Source organism: Sylvia atricapilla, chromosome Z (assembly GCF_009819655.1).
Source record: "Sylvia atricapilla isolate bSylAtr1 chromosome Z, bSylAtr1.pri, whole genome shotgun sequence".
Classification (NCBI taxonomy): Eukaryota; Metazoa; Chordata; class Aves; order Passeriformes; family Sylviidae; genus Sylvia; species Sylvia atricapilla.
Window position 1 is genome coordinate 60418069 of NC_089174.1, and position 26138 is coordinate 60444206.

Sequence of the window (26138 nt, forward strand, 5' to 3'; positions counted from 1 at the left end):
GACCATTTAAGAGTATGCTGAGCAAAAAGTCCCCACTATTGCGTTCCTCTTTCCTGTTGTATCAAAGTTCCTTTAATTCATTCCTCCCTCCCTTCTTTTCATTTTCAGGTTTTGTCAATTAAATTTAGGTTTCTGGTGAGCGATTCACCCCAAAGATGAACACTGATAAATAATTCATGCCAAAGATACTCTTCAGATACTCTCTCCAGAAGTAATGTTTAGTCAGTTTCCTTCTAGGAAAAAGAGAGTTTGTGTCATAAAAAACCTATGCAAATCAAAAATAAAACAGTATTTTAAATTCTCATATAATATTGAAATTCTCATAGATTTGCTGAGACAATGTCATTTTGTCGTAAAAAAGATGAGTTCATATGAGAAACAAAAGTGTAATTTAACTTTCTATGTATAAAGCATTACAAATATTTTTTTAAAATCACAAAGTGTTACATTTGTACCCAAAATAAATTAATTATACATGAATGGTAAATGTCTTTTGATATTTAGTTCATATATGTATATACACACACACACACATATATATATACACACACTATATATACACTATATATATAAGAAATTTTTGATGGATTTTCTGATGAAAGCAGCACGCTAATTCTGTTTCTTATTCCTACTTGAAATACTTGAAAAGCATTAACTTTTGTCTTACCAATAGCATTCCTAACAAAAGGTAAACTAGGAATTCCAATTATTATTGAAGCAGTGAAAATGAAAATTGATTTTGATACTTCGAGTTTGCCTAAGTGATTTCAGAAAGTTTTCTTACTTATTAGACTTTACATAATCTGGCAACCCAACAAAAAGAAGGCAAGTGATGAAAAGTTCATAAAATAAATCAGAAGAGGCTTTTGATTTTTGGCTTGTCTCTCCTCAAGCAGTTTAAAAATCCTGATTTTATTCTTCTAAATATGACAGAAAACATTCTGTTCCAATCATTTACACATGCATGAGAATTTTGACAGACAGAAAGACAACCAATTTAGAAAACAAAGAAATATGTATTTTTGTGACCAAAAAAAAAAAAAAAAAAATCAGGCTGGAGCAAAAGGGACGAAGTTTGTAGCTTGCTGGACACTATAAAACCAGAAAAAAAAATCAGTACTGGCACAAAATGCAGCTGTCCCATCCTCCCTGCTTTTTTTTTCCTGTCCTGTTGAGTATTGGCTAGGTGCTTACATAACCGAAATGTAAAACAGACTGGGAAAATTAGCCCCCAATCGATATAAATCAAATAATCACATGGGATTATTTTTCTGCCTGTTTTTTACCAACCGAGTTTACCAAAGAGCCTAAGGAATACTTGAAACAGAAAATGAGATGGTTCAAAAAAACACCAAAAGCTGAATATACAGCGAATTTCAGTTGCAGTACAGGCTTACACTGGTTTAAGCTGTTCATCAGCCTAGAAGCAGATTTGGACATCCATTACACATGGACCAAAGACACCTACAGTCAATTCACAGTGATAACACATAACATTTTCAAAATCTCCAGTCTACACCCCATGCATGGGATGATCAGTTCATGTGAAGAAAACTCTTAAAAAAATACTTAACTCTATTCACTAAGTATCCCACTTAAAATTTTAATGTGTGAAATATGTTTAAATTAATTACAACACTCTTTACTAAGTTGTATGCAAAAAAGTTGTATTAAAAAGTTGTATGGTACTATCAGCATCACTTCCAATATGGAATCATAATATATTTGCGTTAGTCCTGGTGAAATGGCAATTGTCAACTGAAATTTATTTTAGTGCCCAACCCATTCATTATTATTCCTACTTCCTTCAACTACAGCTAATACTGAAACAACATACCTGAACTCTGAATTTCCAGGTTGTCCCAACAGGAACACCAGGTATAGGCCCATAATGATTTGAAGGAACAATAGTGCATTCCTTAGTGCGACCAACACAGGCCATGCCCTAAAAATACATCAGACAAAAGTAATCAGATAAATGAATTACAATATTAAGACTATTTGTAAATTCAATGCAGAGATCATTAAATCTGTCTATTATAACAAACACATACTTCAAAATGTGTTAACAATTGTTAAAAAGAATGTTAAATTAAGCAATATGTCGTTATGGGTTCGGGAGGGGAGTTGGGGGTTGGTTTTTTTGTTTGTTTTTACCTCTAGCCACCTTAATAATCTTTCCACTGCTTTAACTGCCAGTAGACAGCAGGCAGGATTAAACATTGTCTTGTTGTCTGTGCAACCCAGTACTGAATTTTGTGTAGTGCATATGTAAGCAACATTATAGATGTAGCACATACATGAACAATCAGTGTAACAGCTATTTCTAAAACACACTCTACCTTTCCCCAGTCTCTCTGGCTTTCAGTACTGGCAGATGGCATCTTTGCTTTCTTTTTACTCTGTTTGAGTTTTTCTCCAGCCTTTACAACTTCATTAGAATCATTTTTGCAGGAAGGACAATACCTAAAAAAAGTTTTAGTAAATTCTCAATTAACTTCATAATACTGGCAACACATTTCTTGCAGCCAAAATAGTGTCCATTTGTTTATTTTGACTGAATGTTTCAAGCTAGCAAGTATATACCAGTCTTAAACAGCTGAAGCCTATGGCTTAAAAAATGAACTCAATAAGAACAAATACTGTCAACTTTTGTAAAAAAAAAGCTTTTCAGTATCTTTAAAGGTAGAGTGCTAGTTGCAAAACATGTAACTATTTTTTCTCACATGATATATGAGAGGTCCCCATATCTCCTATATTCTCTCTTCAATTAGTCCTCCTTCAATTACATCATATAAATAAGATAGCTGAGATTAGAGTATGCTGCTAACCAGTACTCATGGTCTGTTTCTGTGTACTGTGCAGTCTACCCTTATTTTTTGCTGATAGTGCAACAAATTTCACTGCAGATTGCTGAATGTCAAACAGAGCCAAGGTATGATATAATGTGTATGGAGAAACACACAAACACACACTCATTCACTCATTCCCTTCTGCAACACTGAAGCCACTTGGAATATAATGCTGAGGCTCACTCCAACTAACACAAATCCATTGTGGTAGGAAAGCAGAGATACTAATATACACTGACTACAGCAGAGAGAAAAGGAGTACAGTGATCATTCTGCTATTCCTGAAAACTTTCTTATCCCAGTCCAGGAACAACAATACAAATGCATATCCATGTTTCTGACTGCCATAGCTGGATTTGGCCCATACACCATTAGAAGAGGAAACCTGATCTACACTAACATCGATAACCTCATTCTGGTAACAACTATTGCTACTACTAGTACTGCTACTATTTTGGATTTATCAAGTTTTTTACGTGGATATGAATAGAAGAATTAATGATTAAGGTCCACAGGAATAGATTTCGCTGTCTCAAAAAAGGTGTTGAACCATTAAAACAACAAAGCCATGTAAATTAAAAAGTAATAATGTAAGACACTGAAATTGTGTGACACTATGACTTTGATGGGTATTACAGCTGCTTACAGAAAAAGCATGTAAGACCAATTAAAAGAACAAATGTGACATAATGCAAATTCACTAGGTGAAGTCAAATGGTGAATTCCATGTTTTACCCTAATATTGTTTACTGAATCTTGTAGGGAATACAGAGTGACTTAATCTCCACAAGATAAACTTATCCTTTCCCAAACCCTTAAGGCTTAACCCCTGAAGACAGTTTGCCAGATTTCACACTCCAAAACCACAAAATAGAAATATTTCCAATTCTAAAGCAAACTGTCCCTAAATTAAGAATCAGACAACCACAACTCTTTGTTAGTATGTAAGAAGGGAGGACATAAACTTCTTTGGTAGGAGATGCTGCTTTGCCTGGTGCAAATGTACTTCTACATAATGACAAGCATTAAGACAGTACAGAGCTGGTGACACATCCCAAAACTAGCTCACATAAGCCAGGTCCATAACTGTACCTCTACCACCTCTACTGTGACTTCATCCACAGATGCAGCTATCTACTTACATATATAGACCTTAAGACTCCTAGTCTTAGTTACACTGTGAACAAAAACAAGCTAAACACCTTGACAGTCATTTTCCAATGAATTTTAACTATATGAATTAAACTTCTAGAAATTCATAATTTGGAGAATGGACCAAAACTGGCTCTGGGAAGGAGCAGGTGTTTGTGATCAAAAAGGTCACCGTGACCTAGCCATGGGCACTCACAGCCCAGAAAGCCAACCGTCATCCTGGGCTGCATCCAAAGCAGCGTTGGCAGCAGATCAAGGGAGGTGATTCCACCCCTCTACTCTGGTCTTGTGAAACCCCACTTGCAGTGCTGCATCCAGCTCTGGGGCACCCAACACAAGAAAGATGTGGACCTGTTGGCAAGAGCCCAGAGGAGGGCCACCAAGCTGATCAGAGGGCTGGAGCACTTCTGCTATGAAGAAGACAGGTGGAGAGTTGGGGCTGTTCAGTCTGGAGAAAAGGCTTCAGGAAGACCTTACAGCACCTTCTAGCTGGTTTAGATATTAGTAAGGAATTCTTTCCTGTGAGGATAGTTGCCCCAGAAAACAGGCAGACCATCAGGCACTAACCAATTAACATTAAGGAATCCAGTAAGGTGTAGGAGATCGAGTCATTAATTTACAGAGAATGTTAAAACTTCCAAAAGATTTACACAGATTGCATAAAAAATAGAATCACAAGGTTCATACAGATTCCATGTAATGTATTCATAGACATCTTAGATCTTTAATGAAGTCTATGGAAAACTTTATTAAAATAAAGGGATTTTTTTACTTGTTTATAAAGGATTAGCATCTCAAGTAAGTCATAGACAGGTGACAAATATGAACAGTGTAAACTGTAGACAGCTAATAATGAAATAAGAGTAATTATATAAGAAATGAAGAGTAGCAATGTGTTGGTCCTCCCACAGCATGAAAAATGAATGTAGTAGAGGCAATGAAGAGCACAGGGGCAGCAGCAGGGACAGAGGATGAAGGGGCAGAGAAGCGTGAGCATAAGAAAATTGCTCAAGCAGAGAAGCTTTTAAAAAATGAAAAAGCTGAGGAACAATAAATATCAACAAATACAATCAGATCAGGTAATGTCACAGAAGATCATATTAATCATAATGAATAAAATGAACATATTCATAAATTCATATTCATTGAAATTTCATAAACGCTGTTAAAGCTTACTACTAATTCGTTGTGAATGATTTAAAATAATTATCTTGACAGAAAACATAAGCCTTTTGTAGATGGATGAAAACACCCCAGAATTTAAAAACATCTTCAGTATTTTCTCTCATGAGGTGCAAATATCAAAAAGGTACCATGTACAACACAATGTCAATATAGGTAAGTAAATCATCCTTGTATATTTACCAGTCTTCATCTTCTGGTATCTTGCTTAAGGGAGGGTTCAGGCAGTATATATGATAAGCCATATTACATTCATCACACAGGAGTTGCATGTGAGCATCCTGTTTGCCACCACACAAGTAACACGAACAAAACCGGCACTCCTTATCTGGATCAGCCCTACAGTGCTTGCATTCAGGGCCACTTTTTCCTGTCAAAAACAAAAAAGGTCAATTGCCATGTATCTCAGGAAAGTGCATTAGTGTATCTAAAGGAATTATTTCTGAACATGAATACTGCTCTCTTGAAAGCGCTTTTTTTCTTACAATGAAGTATTTATCTAGGCTTAACAAGATTTCTTCTGCTGTATAAATAAGCCATAAAAAACATGACTAATCATCAACATCTCTTTATTTTCTCCTACTCCCAAGATGTACCTATACATTCTCCCTAAAGATGGAGCTTTGCTATCTTTTGAAGCTGTAAAGCTTACAAGCTAACCTTGTACGTTAGCTTGGCTAACATAAGCAATTAAAGTAAATATTTCTTTAAGAATTTATTATTGAACAGAAATATGAGGTAGATCCTTGATGTATCCAGAGGAGTTCTGGATACATTTTTCCTAAGTATACCGACAAGGAAATTAATGACTAAGAATTTGCAGAAATCCAAGGCCCTTTCTACTGAAGTATGCCCTCCCAACTGAATAGACTTTACAGAGAAATTGATTCATGCACTTTTAAGTTTTACACAGTGTAAATCTCTGTGGAAAGAAATTCCAGACTTAAAGTTTTATAAGAAAGGGGCACTGGAATGCCAAGTATTGTGCTGTATATGCAGTCTTTCTGGAGGACCTTTTATCTTCAAAGGCAGAAACAACTAGATTTAGAGTGGGAAGAGGATGGAGTTTTGATTCATGAAGAGTCAGCTGCTGATGAATTAAAAATTGACTGGGGAATACCTGAGAAATGCCTCAGAAGAACTAGAGCTTTTTCATCGAAAATGCCGACACATTTGATAGCTCTGCTGAAATGTTTATACACTAGCATACACTAGTGGGTGAAATCAGAAGAATTGGAAGTGACTGCAAATGGAAAGCTATAATCTAATCACAAACACTAAAACTTGGTGGGACAAATCACAAGACTAGAGTACTCCAACTGACAGCTACAAACTGTTCAGAAGGGACAGGCAAGAAAGGAGGGCCAGGCAATTAGTTCTCTCTATGGACTTGATTGCATAAACCCATCTTTGAAAAACAGCAATGAACCTAGAATGTCAAGACCTAGAAAATCAGAGGACAAGCCAACAAAAGAAATCTCATGGTTAGTGTTTATTACCCACCACTCAATTGAGGGGACCCTGTTGACAAAACCTTCTTACTTCACCTGCAGGAAGCTTCACTCTGGCAGGTTCTAACCCAGCTGCAGGGACTTGTCAGGACAGTCCTTGACATCTGCTGGAAGATATAAACAATCCAGGAGACTCCTGGAGCGCATTAAGGATAATTTCTTACCCCAGGTGACAAAGAAGTACTTCACCTGTTGCTTACTGACACAGATTAACTAACTAGAGAGGTCAGGATCAGTGGCAGCCTGGGCTGAAGTGTTCATGCCCTGGTGGAATTTGTGATCTCAAGGGTTATGGGCCAAAGAAAGGTTAAAGACAGCACTCTGAATTTTAGGAGCCTGAACTTTCAGTTCTTCGAGGAATTAGGATGGGGCCCTCCAGAAATCTACACTCAGGTAAAAAGGAGCAGAATAGAACTGTCAGATCTTTGAGGACAGTTTTCTTAGAGCCCAAGATCTCTCAATTTCCACAGTGAGGATTCAGGCAAGGAAGGCAGGAGACCAGCACCGCTCAGTAAAGACCTCCTGGACAAAGTGAAATACAAGGAGGAAAAGCACTGGATGTGGAATCCGGGACAGGTATCCTGGGAAGAAAAGAGAAATGCTGTCTGGTTGTGGAGGGACAGGATTAGGAAATTAGGAAAGGTAAGGTGTAGTTGGAGCTGAATTTGCCAAGATACACAAAGAATAGTAAAAATGGCTTCTATAGGCATGTTGGTCAGAAATGGAAGATTAAAGAAAATGTACACACACAGCCCCATCCTCTCCTCTGTCCCCCCAAATGGATCAGAACTAATGAGAGCCAAGATGGAGAAGGTTGAGGTATGCAGCAATTTTGTTTGCCTCAGTGTACATTAGCAATCACTCTTCCCACATCTCTCAAGTCCCTGAACCCCAAGAGAGAAAACGGGGAATTAAAGTAACTCCTGGTGTAAGAGCAGATCAGGTTCAAGATCATCTGAACATAGGCAAGACCATGGGACCCAAGGATATGCATCCCAGCGTCCTGAGAGAATTTAGTGTAGTTGTTAAGCCAGTCTCCATCATTTGTAAAACGTCACAGCAGTCACATCATGTCTGAAAATCCACGACAGTCAGGGTAAGTTCTCAGCGACTAGAGAAAAAGGAGTATTTCAACCTTTTTTAAAAAGGGTAAAAAGCAGGAACCCAGGAAGTATTGACTAGCCAGCCTCATCTCAGTGCCCAGTAAGATTATAGAGCAGAGACTTCTGGAAGACATGTCAAAATGTGGAAGACAGAGGGATAGTTAAAGACATGCAAAATGGCTTCACCAAGGACAAACAGTGCCTGATTGGCACAATGTTCCTCCACCGTGGACAGAATGCATCAACTGTCAAAGGAGAACTGGAGATGTCATTTATCTGTCTGTAAGGCTTTTGATTTGGACCTTCACAAAATTCTTAACATAAAATCATAGAATTACAGAATATCATGAGGGGGTAGGGATCCACAAGAATCACTCACGTCCTGGCCCTGCAGAGGACATCCCAAGAATCCCTCCATGTGAGAGACATTGTCCAAAAGCTCCTTGAATCCCCGCCAGGCTTGGTGTTGTGACCACTTCCTTGGGAAGCCTGTTCAAGTGTCCAAGCATCCTCTGGGTGAAGAACCTTTACTGATATCCAAACTAAACCTCTCCTGACAAAGCTGCAGGTCATTCCTTCAGGTCCTGTCACTGGTCACCACAGAGAAGACATTGGTGTCTGCCCTTCCTCTTCCCCTCAGGAGCAAGTTGTAGACTGTGATGACTACCCTCAGTCTCATCTTCTCCAGGCTAAACAACCAGGCAATCTCAGCTGTTCCTTGTAAGGCTTCCCTTCAAGACCTTTCACCATCTTTGTGGCCCTCCTCTGTGACACTCTCTAGCTTTATAGCTGTCTTACATTCTTGCTGCTAAAATGAAGAGAGATGGGTTTGATGAATGAAATGTTAAATAGTTAAGGACTTAATCGGATGACCACATTCAAAGAGACAACAGTCTATATATCCAACGGTTCAATATAAAAGTGAAAAACATTAAGGAATGGTGTTCTTCAAGGGTCATATTGGGAACATTATAATTTTCTATCTACATCAACGACATACCCATTGGAATTGAGTGCACCCTCAATAAGACTGTAGATGATACGAAACTGAGCAGTGCAGTTCATCACAAAATCATAGAATCAATAAAGTTTGAAAATACCTTTAAGATCATCAAGTCTAACTAGCAACTGAGCACCACCATCATGATCAGCATTAAACCACATCCTCAAGCGCTATATCCACTCACCTTTAGAATGCTACCAGGGGGATGGTGATGTTACCACTTCACTGGGGAACTTGGTCTAATGCTGGACAACCCCTTCCATGAAGAAGTTTTTCCTAATATCTAATCAATACTCTCAGGCACAGGGTATGAAGGTCCTTCTTGGAGTGAGGAGCTCAGAACTGAACAAACGATTAAGGTGTGGCCTCACCAGTGCCCAGTACAGGGGGACAATCCCTGCCCTGGTCCTGCTGGCCACACTATTGCTGGTACAGACCAGGATGTCATTGCCCTTCTTGGCCACCTGGGCACACCCTGGCTCATGTTCAGTCACTGTCACAGCACCCCAGGTCCTTTTCCTGTGGGCAGCTTTCCAGCCACTCTGCCCCAGCCTGTGGCACTGCCTGGGGTTGTTGTGACCCAAGGGCAGGACCCAGCACTGGGCCTTGTTGAACCTCACACCACTGGGCTCAGCCCATGATCCAGCCTGTCCAGATCCCTCTGCAGAGCCTTCCTGCCCTCCAGCAGACCAGCACTCCCATCCAGCTTGGTGTCATCAGCAAAATGACTGAGCACTCAATCCCCTCATCCAGATGATCCATGAAGAACATAAAACAGAACAGGCTCCAGTAGTGAGCCCTGGGGAACACCACTGGTGACTGGCCACCAGCTGGATGTAACTCCATCCACCACCAACCTCAGGGCCCCACCACAAAGCCAGGTATTTTTACCCTATGAACAGCGTGCCTGTCTGAGCCACAGGCAGAGAGGTTTTCCAGAAGAATGCTGTGGGAAACAGTATCAAAGGCTTTACTAAAGTCCATCTAGACAATATCCACAACCTTTCACTCAATCACTAGGTGGGTTCACCCTGTCACAGAAGGAGAACAAGCTTAACCTGCCTTTCACAAAGCCCTGCTGGCTGGGCCTGATCCCCTGGCTGTCCTGCACAGAATGCATGAAGACACTTGGGTTGATCTGCTCTGTGACCTTCCCCAGCACTGAGGTCAGGCTGACAGGCCTGTAGTTCCCTGAATACTCCTTCCAACCACTGTTAGGACAGGTCCAGAGGAGGGCCATGAAAATGATCAGAGGGCTGGAACAACTCTCCTATGAAGAAAGGCTGAGACAGATGGATTTGTTCAGCCTGGGCAAGATTAGGCTTTAGGGTTACCTTTTTTATTGGCCTTTCAATACTCAAAGGAGGTTTATAAAAAAGATGGAAAGATTTTTTTAACCAAGACCAGTAATGACAAGCAGCAACAATAATGGCAACAAGCAACAGTTTTAAATTTAAAGAAACATGATTTAGACTGGGTATAAAGAAGAAATTTTTTACTGTGAGGGTGATGAGACACTGGCACAGATTACCCTGAAAAGGTGTGGATGCCCCATCCCTGGAACCTTTCAAAGTCAGGTTGAATGGGGCTTTGAGCAACCTGTTTTTATGCAAAGTATCCCTGCCCATGGCAGGCAGGTTGGACGAGAAGATCTTTAAAGGTTCCTTCCATCTAAAATTGTTCTATGATAAGAAAACAACGCTGTTTGAATCATTGTTTTTAAGCTAAAAAAACTAAAACTGAAGAATATAAAAGAATTAGCAAAGAGGGAAGATCACCAGCTGCAGATAGAAGGTTTTGTGAGATGTACTAATTGGAAAATCTGAGAAACAAACATGTAAAGCTACCAGCAGTGACTATTTTGCAAAGTCTTAAAGGCAAAGGTACACTTAAATATATACTTGTAAAAAAACTCCAAAATCTATGAGAATATTGCTTCTAGTAAACTGTAGCCTAGAAGACTTATCATGATGTTATCCAAATGGAGGTATGATTGAGACTTCTTTCACAAGGTTCATTTGAAAAGAAAGGAAAAATTGTTTGAGTGCTGTTGAACAAACCTGAGGGTTTTCCAGCACAACTACATTAAACTCACAATCTGTGCAAAGTGTCAATACCAATTCAAGTCAGATAAGAAATCCCAGATAACTGTTAACTCCTTTGAAAAATTTCAGAAGTGATGACTGGGCACTCCCTATGGAAATCCAATAGTCTACCTCATCCAATAAAAAATACACAATTTGAAATGACATATTTTTCTTTATCTCTGAGCACCTCACATTGTTTAGGCCTATGTAATTTAGTGGTTTCAGTTACAAAACCAGTTTCTTGGGTAAAAGAAAGACTTTCATTTTTCACATTTCTGTTTTAATCATGTTGTAATTCATATGCACTAACTATAGCTGCACTATAGCTGGTCATGATGACTGTTCACCTCAACCAAAGATGCAGAGTTTAGTTGCATAAATAATTTCATATTATATATATTTTTTTTTTTTTCAGAAGGAGTTAGCACAAGTTTAGGTTCTGATGGAAGTAATATATGTTGATACCTAGGTCTTCTCTGCATGTTACCTATAAATATTTGTAACATATTTATAAATATGTTGCTTCTTAGATTTTTTTTTATTTCTAATAGAATTTTCTAATAGCCTTACCCTTACTCCTTTCCTCAGTTGTAGAATTTTATTTTCATTAATTAATTAGAAAATTGCTATTTTTAATTGTAATTGCTAAATAAATATTGACATCAATTTACACATACAAAACCTAATTATTATGTGACCATGCTCAAGAAATAATATTTTCATTCTGCAGAGAAAACCTACACTGTTTATCTGATGAAGATTATTTCCACAGAAGGCATTCTATCTTTTGACAAAGTCATGGACAGTAGTTTAATATGGACAAAAATACAGTCAGTGCATTTGCTGACTGTGCTTACAACAATCTCATAAAATATTTAAGGCCAAATAATGATTGTATTAATATTGTAATAAAATTCTGCATCTCTCCATAGTACATAAGCTAAGGGAGCTGCGTGTTTATAGATAGGTGTGTATGTATTTAACTTTTTTTAATACACAGTACAAATGGGGTTGTGAGTACAGTCCAAATGGTGGTAACACTGGTGGCTACACTGGTGGTTATAGCATACAGCTCAACTGATGTACACCTGAACAAAGGCAAAACAACTGACCTGGCTGGAAAACCACAATCACATGAACAGGGTTGTATGGTGAATGTTTGCTTCAGGAAAAAGAGCAATTCAAGAAATAAGGCTGAATTCCCAGATCAATTCATTTTTCATGATTAGGCTTTAAAATATTATATTTATGAATTATATTTATTTATGAGGGTTATAAACAATATGCTGAAATTAATAAGAGTGGGACCAGGAACAAAATTAAATAAAACATACAGAGAGATGCAAATCTTTACACAGGTATCAATATTTGGGTAGTTTAAGCAAAGAGGTTACAAATAAAGAAACAACTATTGACATTGGAGGGAAGGAGCACTAACAAAGGCCTTGACTCTGGAACAATTAGAGTGGCAATCAGTGCACAAAGTACAGATTGGTAAGGCCACCCCTCAAATCCTGTGTTCAGCTTCAGATCTCTCATTCCAAGAAGGACATTGAGGTGCTGGAAAGTGTCCAGAGTAGGACAGTGAAGCTCGTTAAGGCTCTGGAGCACAATTCCTATAAGGAGCAGCTCAAGCAGCTGGGGTTGTTTACCCTGGAGAAAGAAGGCTCAGGTGGCCTGAGACCTTAATTGCTCTCTGCAGCTACCTGAGTTTGTAGCCAGGTGAGGGTCAGTCAAAAGGACAAGAGGAAATGCCCTGAAGTTGGGCTAGGGGAGATTTAGATTGGTCATTAGGAAAATCTCTTCACAGAAAGAATAGTCAAGCACTGGAAGAGGTTGCCCAGTGAAGTTATAGAATTACCATCCCTGGAAGTGTTCCAAAAACATGCAGATGTGGCACTTAGGGACATGGTTTAGTGGAGGACTTGATGGTCTTAAGGGTCTTTTGCTATCTAAATGATTTTATGATGAGTAAATATTCATGTCAGATCAAATAGCACCATTGTAGACAATTTTATATAGTCAGCAATACAGTAGTCACTCATTTCCTTGACACATAATTTTAAAAATTAATTCACAACACAGTAGCTGCTGGGAAGATCTAAATGAATTGCAATAATTTTTTATGACATTTAAAACATTGCATACTTGCAAAATAAATAGTATATAAACACAAACCAGTATTTGTAGATATTCAATTTTCTCACACTGCTATCTTTATAAATCAAAACACGCTTTAAGATATTGCAAAGATCTTTTAATGTGACCAACAAAAAATGAAACAGAGAGGATCATTTTCTTTTAGTAATCTAAGGGAAGTAATTCTCAAATAATGAAAATTAATAATGAGTTGAGAAATCAACACTTTTAAGAATACCACAGGGAATGTTATTTTCTCCTCTGAAAAACAGTGATTTTTTTCTTTTTAGACAACAAATAAACATTAATCAGACTCATTGTTGAGCACTGAGAGCCACCTACAAAGGTTCTGAAAAATTGCATAGAGTCAGGAATCTAATACATAATTATATCTAATACCTACTTGTAGACCTGTAGTTCAGTTTTCAGTGGTGTTATCACAGACACTCAGCACTCCTAACTTTAATATATTTTCAAACTTAAGATAAAATGTCACTACTTTTTAGATAAACTGCTACTAACTTCTTATTGTGATTGTGGGGAGGTTAAGGAGGTCTGACAGCAACTTTTTTTAGAATGTCATGCAGGGTCAACTAATCCAAATATAAATTATCTCTTCTTTTTTCATGGTACAAGTAGCTTTAGTGCAAAGTTCCCTGTCTTTTTTTTTCCCCTGACATAATGACAGAGTTAAAGTATATTACTACCAACTAATTCTATTTTTGGCATTTATTAATTTATTAAAAGCTTAAATTACATGTCAGTTACAACAGCAGTTTTGGTGGCCTGAACAACCTCCCTAGAAACTTAAATGAGATTGCAAATTTATTCTGCATTGTTCCTTTAGAGCATTATCAGCTATTTCCCTTTTTCACCATTTGTGACTGATAGCACTAAAGCTGTTACTAGCTTCTGAATATGTCAAGCAATACAGCCATCTTATAGTAACTATGCTTTTAGAACAGAAATCTAAAAATTATTCAATGCAATTACTTTCCTGAACACAAACCAGTTATTACTACCACCTCTGCATGCTGATATTTTCTAAAGAAACATCACTCAATTTGTACTTATATTCAAATAATTTTAAAAGTGCATACTTTTGAAATCTCCATCCCCAAATGTCAATGGATAGGCTCCCGGCTTTTCAATCTTGTACATTTCCTCTATAAAAAGGATTTTACAATCATTTATTGTGTCTTCTGGACCTCTGAAAAACAAAAAGAATAAAAAGTACGTTCAACTTATTTCCTTAGACCTAAGTTCTGTACTTTTTGAATCTGAAGCAACAAGATAAAGATAAGTAGCCTTTTTTTAATCACTGATAGCATCCTTTATTTCAATTCCCACACAAAAATCAGTCTAACACTGTAACTTCTAAGAAAAAAATAAAACACATATTTAGGGCTTGCTTAAAGAAAAGACTACTCCATTATCCTCAGACTGTCTGGCACTTCAGTATGTCTTTATTGATAAATATCCAATACAGCTTAATTCCACTTCTAAAACCTCTAAATGTTTTTATTGGCCAAACACAGCAGACCAGACAAAACCATATCCTCTGGAACACATAATCTCAAACATTATCATGAAAGTATAATATCACAAACAAACCAGAAATGTGACCAATAAGACGGAATAATAGTTGGAACCCACAGAGCAAGAAAAGCAGCAGAAAATTTCAAAAGCCCTTCTATGACTTTTAATTGTTTATCAACTCCGGAAAGCCACACACAATACTGTACTGGATTATATACTATAAATAGTCCTGCTAATGTCAATTTTCAGTGCAAAATCTCAGTGATTAATAGTAACAAATACTTCAAGACTCCAAAACAATAGTGCCACAAGACAGACAAGAAAATAATTAGAAAATATTAAATGTAAAGGTTTTCACCTACTCTAATAAAAATACATTTGTATCTACACAGACTATAATTCAGATAGAAATGTATCTAGGAAAAAATGGCCATAATGACACCAACCGTTGTTTTTCCTTCCTCTTTAGGATGATAGTGTGCTCTCTTCAACTGCCTGTTCTCTTACCACTTTCAATTAGCTACATGATCTAGAGTAAACAGGAATTTTCACTATAATAAAACACTGATGGATATATGTAAGAACCTATCACAGAGGTGACTTGAACACACTTTTGAAGTCAGGTGGCAAATCCCTATAAAAAGGTATAATCTGCAAAACAAAAATAGACTATAGACAGATATGGAAACAAGATATTAGATTCATATTCAATAAGGATAACTGCAACAACAAACATCTCCAGAAACATCAGGCTTCAGTCTAGAATCTGTGGTTATCTGCTCTCACCTGCTCTCTCTGCTCTTCACCTGCTTTCACCACTTTCTTTGTGCTGACTACCAGTTCTTGGACTCTGACAAATGATGAGCTAACTAAGGCTGAAAAAAACTAAGCCAGGGAAAAAAACACAGTCAACAAATCACTTTTTCATGGTCCTGAACACTGCAGTATTTAGGTCTCCATGGAACTGCGGTTGAGAGGACTCTGTCAGTGTCTTGATTGACTCTAAATGCCCTTTAATCGTACCAACAGCTGCTTACTCAGGCATCTGTATTTATTTTCACCTTTTTCTTTCCCAGCAGTTTTGGGAGGAAAAGCATTCACCATTGTTGGTCACATGCATAAACAGCAAATGCTAGCAAATTTCAAATATTTAGGCTATTTGAACAGAATATACAAATGCTGTATCAATGCAAATACATCCACCAGATAAAGAACTGTTTGCTTTCCTGATCAGGAAGATAATGTGTTTAGAATTAACTTCATTTGCACCCTAAGAGGATAGTACTTTAAAGCAGTTCTGGCCACTGTGAGTAATACCTCTTAGGTTTAGCATGCAAAGACACTTTTAATTATCCATAATACTGAGCAATTCACAATCACAAAGGCACATTACATTAAAATACAGAAAGGACAAAATGTAAACATAATCTTTGGCAGGAAAACTGAATCAATAAATTCTTCAAAGCACAGATATTTCCCAGGTTATTTCATGGACTTTGGAGAGTCTTTTATTAACTGTCCCATATTTCTTGTTATCCCTAAATTATTTAAAGTTAATAACAACCCACACCTCTTCGACATTCTTTAATGCCATAAATCAGTGTTAGAACTTTTCTTACTTGCAACACTGCTTGACTGCCTATCCAGTGTTATTCCTCTGACTTATTTCTAACAGAACTCAAAGTAGTGAATCTAATTTAAAACAAAAATACAGAATCATGAGTTCTTTCACACAGTCAATATGAAATTTTATACTTAATGTAGCAGCTACAAATGACCGATATTCTCAAATTCTAGTAAATTTCAGACAAATTTAAGCATATTTTTTCACTGATTTTTGCATCCTGCAAGCCTTAAATGTGTGGGTAGTCTATAACCACTATCCCTAGTATGAGCAAAACTGCATCTAGGAAAAACACACATTTCCTCTCCTCTCTCTACAGTGTGTTATTGCTTAGAGCTACTTAACTTACCTTTCCTCTCACCCTTGCCTTTTCCCCAGAAAACTAAAACACAGCTGTTAAAAAAATACTTTCCATTATCTGTATTCTTTACATACAGTCTGTGGTCAAGAAGGAAGGTGGCAAAACACCATACAGCTTTACTCAGAAATCTAGACACTTGCTATTCATACCTTTGGAAAACAAGCCAAACTTGACTTCAGTAGAACATTAATTATGAGTAAATTCTTAACGGTGCCAATTTGAACTATAAAATTCCTTTTAACTACAATGATTATCACATTGTTTCCTTAAAAGATACTATAAAAAGACTTACAAGCTGGTTCAATGATACAAGTGTTCCAAATGGTAACAGCAAAGTTTTTGTTAAGTATGCAGAAGCAGACTTTTATCAACTTTATTACAAAGTATCACCTAAAAAAAAGTTATTTCCACCTCAAAACATTGAAGCGCAATATACTTTTTTAGTTTAGCTATCTAAACAGAAAACTCCTCTAATTAATACTGTAAACTGCAGAACTTTTGACATAATCAAAAAATAATTAGTACAACTGTATGGCATGTTTTTCCTCTCATAGTGCTGCAATAGTACTGACTAGCAATACTATTCCTTATATCTAGGCAGTACTTATTAAATGGATGGAATTAATAATTTCTCTATTACATACATTAGATCATGGTAGACATTCCTTCTCTTTTTGCCCTGTATTTTTCCTTTGGGATAAGGACACTTAGAAAGCAACTTTCAGGCTAATTCTTTCCTTTGAACAAGAGGAAACATTTTATTTTCTGCTGAGTTACATAAGTAAGCAAATACTATCAAACAATAATACAAAGCTGGTAGGTTCCAACAAATGTCACAGCTGCATATCTGGAACTACAGAGGAAGATCAACTAACATTGTGAAAATGATGGTTAATAATAAATGGTTAAGCCTTACCAAAGCTTAAAAAATCTGCTCAGCTAGTTGCTCATAAAAGAATTATTCTTCTGCCACAGTACACATTCTGTGCTTTAATAATTTTCACATAATTTTAAAATTATGGTCACCTAACAAAGCCGTGGCTATATTATGTTGTCAAAAGTATAACCTTTCTTCATTTCTTCATCCTACCATATCAAAAATGAGGTTATGCAATATGTATAGTAAATGGGGTATTTGTATTTCAAGTAAGAACTTTAAATTTGCTGAAAGAATTAAATACCAAAACAAAGCCAGATTCTTCAACACAGTAGAATTCCCAATGCAAGCCTCCCTTTGAGAAAGGCTAGCCAAAGCCAGAGAGAAACTGAACTTTCTTTTATCTGCACTTTCCGGACAGACATTTCTTTTTTTATATAACCTTCAGATAACAAAACACTTCTAGATATTCAAAATCACAGTTGACTAGATGTATGACAAGTGGGTATTATCCTGGATATTTCAAAGGTCAGCTTCATATAAAATAAAAGCTTTCTGGACAGTTACCATGCTTAGAGAACTTTATCAGTTCTTATAGTCTGAAAGATTCAGTGACAATTGTCAGATCTCCCTCTGGAAATTTCTAGGTTTATCACTTTATCACACTGAAATTGAAAGTACAGTATTTTAACACACACTTAAGTCAAAATAAAATGTTGAATAAAAATTGGGGGAAAATACTAGAAAAATACACACAACGTTTATATTCATACTAAGAATAATTATGGAAAGTGTCTAATGATATTTAGGTCCCCTAAGAGCAAAACCGTTCTCATACTGTCATGCTTACCAAAAGCAACTATTCACAGTCAGTCTCTATGGTCCAGGTCAGTGGAGAAACAGCCATGATCAGAATAAAACCTAACAGAATATAATGTTGGCTATGCTTTCCAAATATACAAATTCACTTAACAAACAATATACAAATCAAAACAAAACCAGATTTACTACCACTTTCTGTATCTATCCTTTCATATGCAACACTTTGTTTACATGCCTTACATCAATCAGCCTTTATTCAGCTTCTGTAAAATTTACAGCCAACAACTCTTTCTGTTCTGCATTAACAAATGCATGTTATGCATTAGTTATATAACTTTTTTAAAAAAATCACAATCTTGCAATACTATCATTCAAAATGCTTGTTAAAACTCTTAATATTATCTCCTTAGAAGCAGTTGACTGGAGATTTGATTTTTAACAGGCTTGCTTCAAAGGTGACTTCAAAATCTTCCCACATTTAGACAGCATGTTACATTCATAATCTGACCAAATTCTGCTAGGTTGTACTGAATTACACAGTTGTTCTTTTACTTTTTATTGCACACAAACAACAAAGCAGAGAGTATTTATTTACAAGACTTTTCTCAGAATATTCCATACACATTCGTTTAATCATTAAAATAAAAACACAGTTACAAAATGAAATAACATTGGCTCTACTTTTAATTCAACTTTTCATTTATTACACAAGCACTGTAAAGACAAAGACACATGACAACTTCCAGACTACGCAAAGATTTTATTACTCTCTTTCTATTACACTAGTATTTAAACAACAGCAAAAAAAAAATTAAATTAACATTTTCTAGGCTATATTAAGGACCATATTCTAATATGAATATTTAATGCCTTTAAAAATGAAATATACATGCTCCCAATTCTAGAAATTCATACTTTGGACATACAAGTCAGGCAGGATATTGCTTTTTCTAATATCAGCAGTAGGTGTGATGCTTGATGCATTTACAAAGCCATATACTACAGTTCATGACGTCAGATTCTGAAAGCAGAGACATGGACACAGAGACTCTTTTCTCCTTAGGCTGGGAGCTGTAGGTGGGTGGACCAAACTCTACCTGGGGAAAGAACTGGCCTGAGAGAACAGCCAGCAACAATGTCAGAGGCTCATGACTCTGCGCACATTCCTGCTCCGTGCCACAGACCACACAGAGGTGAGGAGCCTGCGGACAGCCGTGGTCCCGCGTGCCCCAAACCCAGTCCTGCTCATGGTGCTGCAGGAATGCCCCTGTCCCATCGGAGAGCGGACTCCACCACCACCACCCCAGCTGCTCCCTTCCTGTAGTCAGGATTGAGTCTGTGACTGGCACTATCACAAATTCTCAGTAAGCACCTACAGCTTCCAAATCAAAGTTCAAACACAAAGATGTTAACACCTGAATGTGTTCCATCAAGAACCGGGTAAAAAAGGAGGTCAATGACCCAAAAAGGTAATACACTAAAGTCTTAATACACGAAAAACAATGATACAAGAGCTGCGCTTGGCATCACAGTGGATGGTGTAACCTCAGTCAGCTTTTCTATGTGTTTGCAGACTGAACTGCAGTGCACAGAAACAATGTCAAGAGTTTGTTCAAGACATCATTCCAAGGATTTGGGCTAGTCAACTAGTTCCTTCATGCTAGGAAGAAGCAAAAATACAAACAGGTGTAAGAGGTTAAACATGCCTATCCAGATTTTAAGTAGTGAGTAAATGCAGCAGACACTTATTGTGAGCTAAGACAGAGTTACAGGAGACCCATCTGTGAACCCTGCCAGACCTCAACTCAAAAACAAAGACATGAGAATAAGTACCTCCCTCCATAACAAACTCACAGAGATACTGTGAGGATGAAAAGACTTTCGAAAAAACAAAGAATAGAAAAGAAAGAGCCCTGAAAATACAGAAACATATTAACCACTCTGGAAAAACCAAACAAAATACAAACCAAAAAATCAAAAACAACCAACCAAAAATCCACAACCCCAAAACCACAAATTCCCCAAATACCCCCAAAACCTAAGTAAATAAATCAACAACAAGCTCCCAAAATGTAAGGTGCTTTAAAACAAACCAACCAACCAAAATCAAACAAAACCAACTAATCACAAAAAGAAACAAACAAAAACCCCACAACAAAAAAATGGGGTGGGGGGGGAAACGTGAAAACTTCTAAAGGTATCCACCTTCAGATATCATAAGAGAATACAACGGCACAGAACCACAGAATCACAACCACATTTCCAAAGAATGGTCATAGCAAACCAAAAGCAAGGAGAACTGCTTGTAAAGAAGGACAAACTCATACTTCTAATCTAGAAAGTTTGTAATGAATTTATTATGATGGCTTGAATGTATATGCAGTATTACTATAATGAAAAAAACTTTGTATCCAGGGATTCTCCTGCTTAGAACATTCACCAAAAATTCATGAAAGTCAGAAAATCCTAAAGAGAAAAAAAGATCCTAACTAATTTGGCATTTAGAGGGCAGCTGCTTATTTTGGAATATCTTCATCCCTTTCATTGCCTCTCTTTAGAAAAATTACAGGAAATGCTTCTACCATGATTTCCAATTTTATTAGTGCATGATATTAAATCCTCCATTTAACTGTTCAATGGCCATTACATAATGGTAATACAGCCTTTCCAGGTCTTACATGTTTGGAATCTCTGATAATCCTGTAATTATTAATTTTTATATTGATAAATCCAAATACCCACAGACTTCTGGGTTTAACTGTTGGAGAGATTCCCCAACAAACAAGTGAGAAAAGCACACTCTGGTGCCTCCCTGAAACACCTATACACTAATGCATGGACAATGAACAAAGGAGATTACACAGGTTTGTGTCATTAATGCAGCTCCATGACAACACTGGGAACATGAAGACATGGTAGGATAGTTCACGTGACTGAAACGCCGTGACTAATCAGTAAGGGCTCTTCAGGAAGAAGAGGATAGGAAGACGACTAAGAGCAGTTGTCCCTTATATGACGACAGATCAGGAACCAGTCAAGAGCTTACAGGTCAAGGTTAACAGACAGAACATTAGTGATGCTGTAATAGGTGCCTGCTAGAAGGAGTAAATACTTAAATAAATGAAATAAATAGTTAAATAAATAAAAACTCCTTCAGACAACTGGAAAGTTTCATGTTTATAGGCATGTAAACATGATATTATAAACATAATAAACATATTCTCGTGGGGAATAGGGGAACTTGATGTACCATGGCATCTGCCAGAAAGTCAACAAAGCAGAACACGACCAATACAGAGAATTTCTCAAGTGCAGTGGCAACAACTTCCTGATCATGGAGATGCAAATTTTTAGACCTGATACATACAAACAGCGAAGAACTTGCCATGGGACATTTAAGTTTGTCTGCAATGATGATGAGATGATGGGAGTTCAGAATCCTTAGAGAAGGGGTAAAGTACAAGACAACCGTGGAGAAGACAGGAGAATGTAATCTCTGAAGAGACCTACCTGGAAAAATCCTACAAGATACCCTGTAGAGAAAGGACCAATAAAGCTAGTTGATATTTAAGGATCATCCCAAGCTCAAAATGGTCTATCACCATGTGCATGACATCAAAGGCAACATGAAGCCTGCAGAAATGAATGAGCTTAGATATAAAAAGGAAATGTGTAGGACGTGGAAGCTGGATGGCTGGTCTGGGGCAGGAAGAGGAATCTTATTGTGTAGGCATAGGGTTGGGAAAGCCACGGTGTACCTTGATTTGAATTTGGGGAGTAAAATTTTGCAACAGGAAAGGAAAACTAGAGAAAAAGTGGGGCCAAGGCTAAATATAGCAGGGCCTCTGATGACAATAAACACAGGAAATCCAAAGTACTCAGCACTTTCTTTGCCTTAAGTATTTACTACTAAGACCAGTTTAGGAATCTGAGGTCCCCAAGAGTAAAAGGAAAGGACAAAGCAAGGAAGACTCAGCCTCAGTGGAAGATTAGGTAATAGAGCATTTACACAGGCCATACAGAAGTCTGTTGGCTCCAACAGGTCATAATCATGAGCACTGAGGGAGTTGCCTGATGTTCGGATGAGTGTACTCTTAATCCTGTTACAGAAAGGTGATTACACCTTCCTGTTAAGACAGCAAATATCACACCTATCTTCAAGAGGGAATGTTGATAACAGACTGAGCAGCCTCAACTCAATCCCTGGCAAAGTGAGTATTAGTTGCTTCTCCTACCACTTAGAGCTGGACAGAAAATTTCATTATGTTCAAAAAAGAAAAATTGAAGTCCTGCACAGAGGACTACCAGTACCCACTGAGTGTCTCCACTTGACTGAAGAGCAGCTTGGTAGAGAGAGGAACATAAAAAAACAAACTGACCATAAATCAGTTATGTGCCCTTGCAAGCAAAGAAGGTCCACAGCTTCTTCGACTGTATGAGCAGCAACACCAGCAGGTAGAGGAAAGGCAAATGTCAGTCATGACTCAGCATTAGTTAGGCCAGGTGTAGGCTCCCTGGAGAACACAGACAGGAATTTACAGGAGTAGTTCCAGAAAAAGGATAAAAAAATTATTAATAAGCTTGATCTAGAACATCTTTAATACAGGAGTGTTTATAGTCTAGAGAATAGAAGGGTTGTGTGAGGATGGCTCTTACATATGTGTATAAAGAGTCTTACATATGTGTATAAAGAGTACAGACTCCTCTAACTAGTCCACTGGCAGGATAAGAGGTAAGAGGTACAAACACAAGAAAAATGAACTTCGTGTGGCAAGAGTAAATTTTCTTTTTACAGTGGACTGTTCAGAAAGCTTGTCAAATATCCACCCATAACATCATTAAAACCCCAACTACACTTAGACCTAGACAAAATGCTCTGGCTGATCCTGCTTGAACAATCTCAAGTGCCTCTTTCCATCTTGAAAGTTTCTTAAACACATAAATATGTTTCAACACCACTCCTTTTTTTCCATTTTCATAATGCTTTGCCTAATATTGTGTTCACCACTATTTCCTACCCACCCACACCCACCTGCTCACTCACCACTTGTCTTTTTGCACTTAAATTTGTTTTCTTCTGTTCTTCCTCTTCTGTTCAGACTTACTTTCCTCAGTAGGAAGAAACTGAACTTCAAAACACTTCTAAATATCACCCCGCTAAAAAGCAAGTCAAAAGATTGTGTGGTTCCAAGTCTGCATGTTTATTAGAGAGAGGACGCTTACAAATACTTAAGATATAGCTCTGGAAAACCAAATAAAACCCCTAAGATCCAAGTCAACCCATTCTTCACCTTCCAAATACACTTCTATCTTACAGTAACAGTTAGAACACCTAAACATTTGAAATTTTAACATTTTTTACTTATGCTTTTTTCTGTTGTTGTTAAAGCAACGCGTGTTTTAACACACAATTAATTGAAATATTAAGCTTTTAGATGCAATCCAAATAATCAATTTTCTGCATCTCTGCTGAAATTCAGTGCATTTTATGTATCTCTTTTGTCCATTTAGATGAGGGGGGTGTGTTTAGAGGAGAGTAGAATAGTAGGTGAGTAGAATATTCTCGATGCAGTTTAATTAGTGCTTAGTAACGGAGAGTAAATCACTTTCCCCAGTATTCTACTTATCCTTTTTATACAGCCCAAATGCTATAATCTTTATTCCACACTGCTGGCTCATATTAACCTACCAAGATCCACAGATCCTTCTCATTAGAGCTACCTCTCAGTCACTACTGCTTCAAGGGGCTGTGCTTCCCCAGGTGGAAGAAAACTCTGCATTTATCCACCTCGACTTTCATGAACCTCCTGCCACCCATTCCTAGTCTGCTTGTTCAGGTCCCTCTGATTGGCAGTACTACCCCTGAATTTCCATCAATTTACTGTGTCTGCAAACTTGGCAAGAGTCCACTGTATTGCCACAAGATACAGTACAGTACAGTTTGCAGGATATATCCCTGCAGGATATATCCCTGCGGTTCCTTGCCGTCATCACTGTGCAACTTAGTAACCATTATCCTCTGAGCCAAATCATTCAATGTTTTCTTTTTCTAAACCTACCTGGTTGTCCATCCTACCAGTTTACAACCAGAATCACCAGACTGGGACAGGATATTATGGGACACATACACACTGAATTAAATTACAACTTTTGCTCTACCCCTGGCCACAGAGAAAATAATTTTATCACAGAAGGCAAATGAGGTTGTGGGGCACAATTTGCTCTTGGGAAAAAAAAATCATTCTGGCTCTTCCTAATCATCACCATTTCACCAGTACTTCATGAGAACTGTCCCCATTTTTTTCCAAAGACCGAAATAAAGCTGCCCCTCTTTTAAAACAGATGCAGTATTTGTCTTTCTCCAGTTGTCAGGGACAAAAAGTGGTATTAAAAGTCAAATGTCTGTTAACACAAGCTGTGCATTTAACCAGGTTTTGATCCACAGAATTTGCTTGGTCCTTTTCCTTGGGATGTTTTGCCCTCCAAAGTTTTACACTTTTCACCAGCAGGACTGTAAAAGATCTTAAGTAATTGGGTCACTTACTCTCTGGCTCTTTCAGTAAGGCAGACTTGGTTTGCCACTAAAATTCTGGAATTTCAAACAACAGTATATTCACAGTCCAAAAGGCTCAACACGAATTACAAGCTTCTAGCCTATTTGCCTTCCATTTTGGGAAACTAACCCGAAACAATCAGTTTCCCCATACTGCTAGTTAAAATCAGGCAATACACAGGGAAATGGCACAAAGGACAAATCAGTTGCTTTTTATGTTCTCTTTTTAAGAATCAGGAAAAGAGAAGTATGCACATAAAATATTTGTTCTGTATCAGAAAAGAATTAGGGACAACAAATCTTACAATAGTAATCCTTCAAATCCTTTCTATTCAAGGGAATCTCCTGAAGCTTTGTCCTCTTTAAGGTAGAACAACGAAGCATACAGGTAAAGTGTGAAGGAATAGCTATAATCTGCACAGAACATGTCTGTCAGTGAGTGTTTGCAAAATGCAAACTTCTGTTGAAAGGGAAAGGAGAAAGAAACAAGAAAAAATATCTGTACTGAGTCAGCCAAATACTTCTCAAAATGTACTCTTTCATTGAATCATAGAATGGTTGGGTTGAAAGGGACTGTAAAGATCTAGTTCCAATCCCTGGTCAGGGTAAGGGACACTTTTCAGTAGACCAGGCTCCTCAGAGTTCCATCTAACCTGGCCTTGAACACTAACAGAGATGGGATATCCACAGCTTCCCTGAGCAGCCTGTTTCTATGCCTCACTACCCTTGTAATACAAGTATCTACTTTAAACCTAATCTTTCAATTTGAAGCCACTGCCCCCTTGCCCTGTCACTACATCCTCTCGTAAAAAGTCTCTCTGGCATTTTTGAAGGCTCCCTTCAGGAACTGGAAGGCTGAAAAAAAGGTCACCCCAAAGACTTCTCATCTCCAGGTCAAACAACACCAATTCTCCCAGCCTTTCCTAACAGAAGAGGTGCTCCATTCCCCTCAGCTATCTTGGTGGCCTCCTCTGGACTTGTTCCAATAGGTCCATTGTCCTTCCACTGTCCTTCCTGTCCTCTGCCAGGAACCTCAGAGATTGATGCAGCACTGCAGGTTGGGTATCACCAGAACAGAGCAGAGGAGCAGAATCCCCTCCCTGTCCCTGCTGCCCACACTGCTTTGGATGCAGCCCAGGACACACTTGGCTTTCTGGGCTGTGAGTGCCCATGGCTGCGTCATGTCCAGCCTCTCCTCTACTAGCAACCCCAAGGCCTTCTCAGCAGGGCTGCTCTCCATAAGCTCATCCCCAGCCTGTATCAACACCAAGGGTTTGACGCCATAGTTTGCTGAATCAAAGTATTGTATCTCATAAAGATCTTGCAAAGAGGA

The 26138-nt window shown here is 37.8% G+C and overlaps 1 protein-coding gene across 2 annotated transcripts in view; it reads right to left on the reverse strand.

Moving 5' to 3' along the window:
- UHRF2 (ubiquitin like with PHD and ring finger domains 2) overlaps positions 1-26138 on the reverse strand; it is a 79937-nt gene that overhangs the window by 16846 nt on the left and 36953 nt on the right. For both annotated transcript variants that reach the window (XM_066338850.1, XM_066338849.1), the window contains exons 5-8: positions 14130-14239; positions 5370-5556; positions 2343-2466; positions 1838-1945 (exon numbers count right to left, since the gene is read on the reverse strand). In XM_066338850.1, the coding sequence (XP_066194947.1) occupies positions 1838-1945; positions 2343-2466; positions 5370-5556; positions 14130-14239 (529 nt within the window). The remainder of the gene's footprint in view (positions 1-1837; positions 1946-2342; positions 2467-5369; positions 5557-14129; positions 14240-26138) is intronic.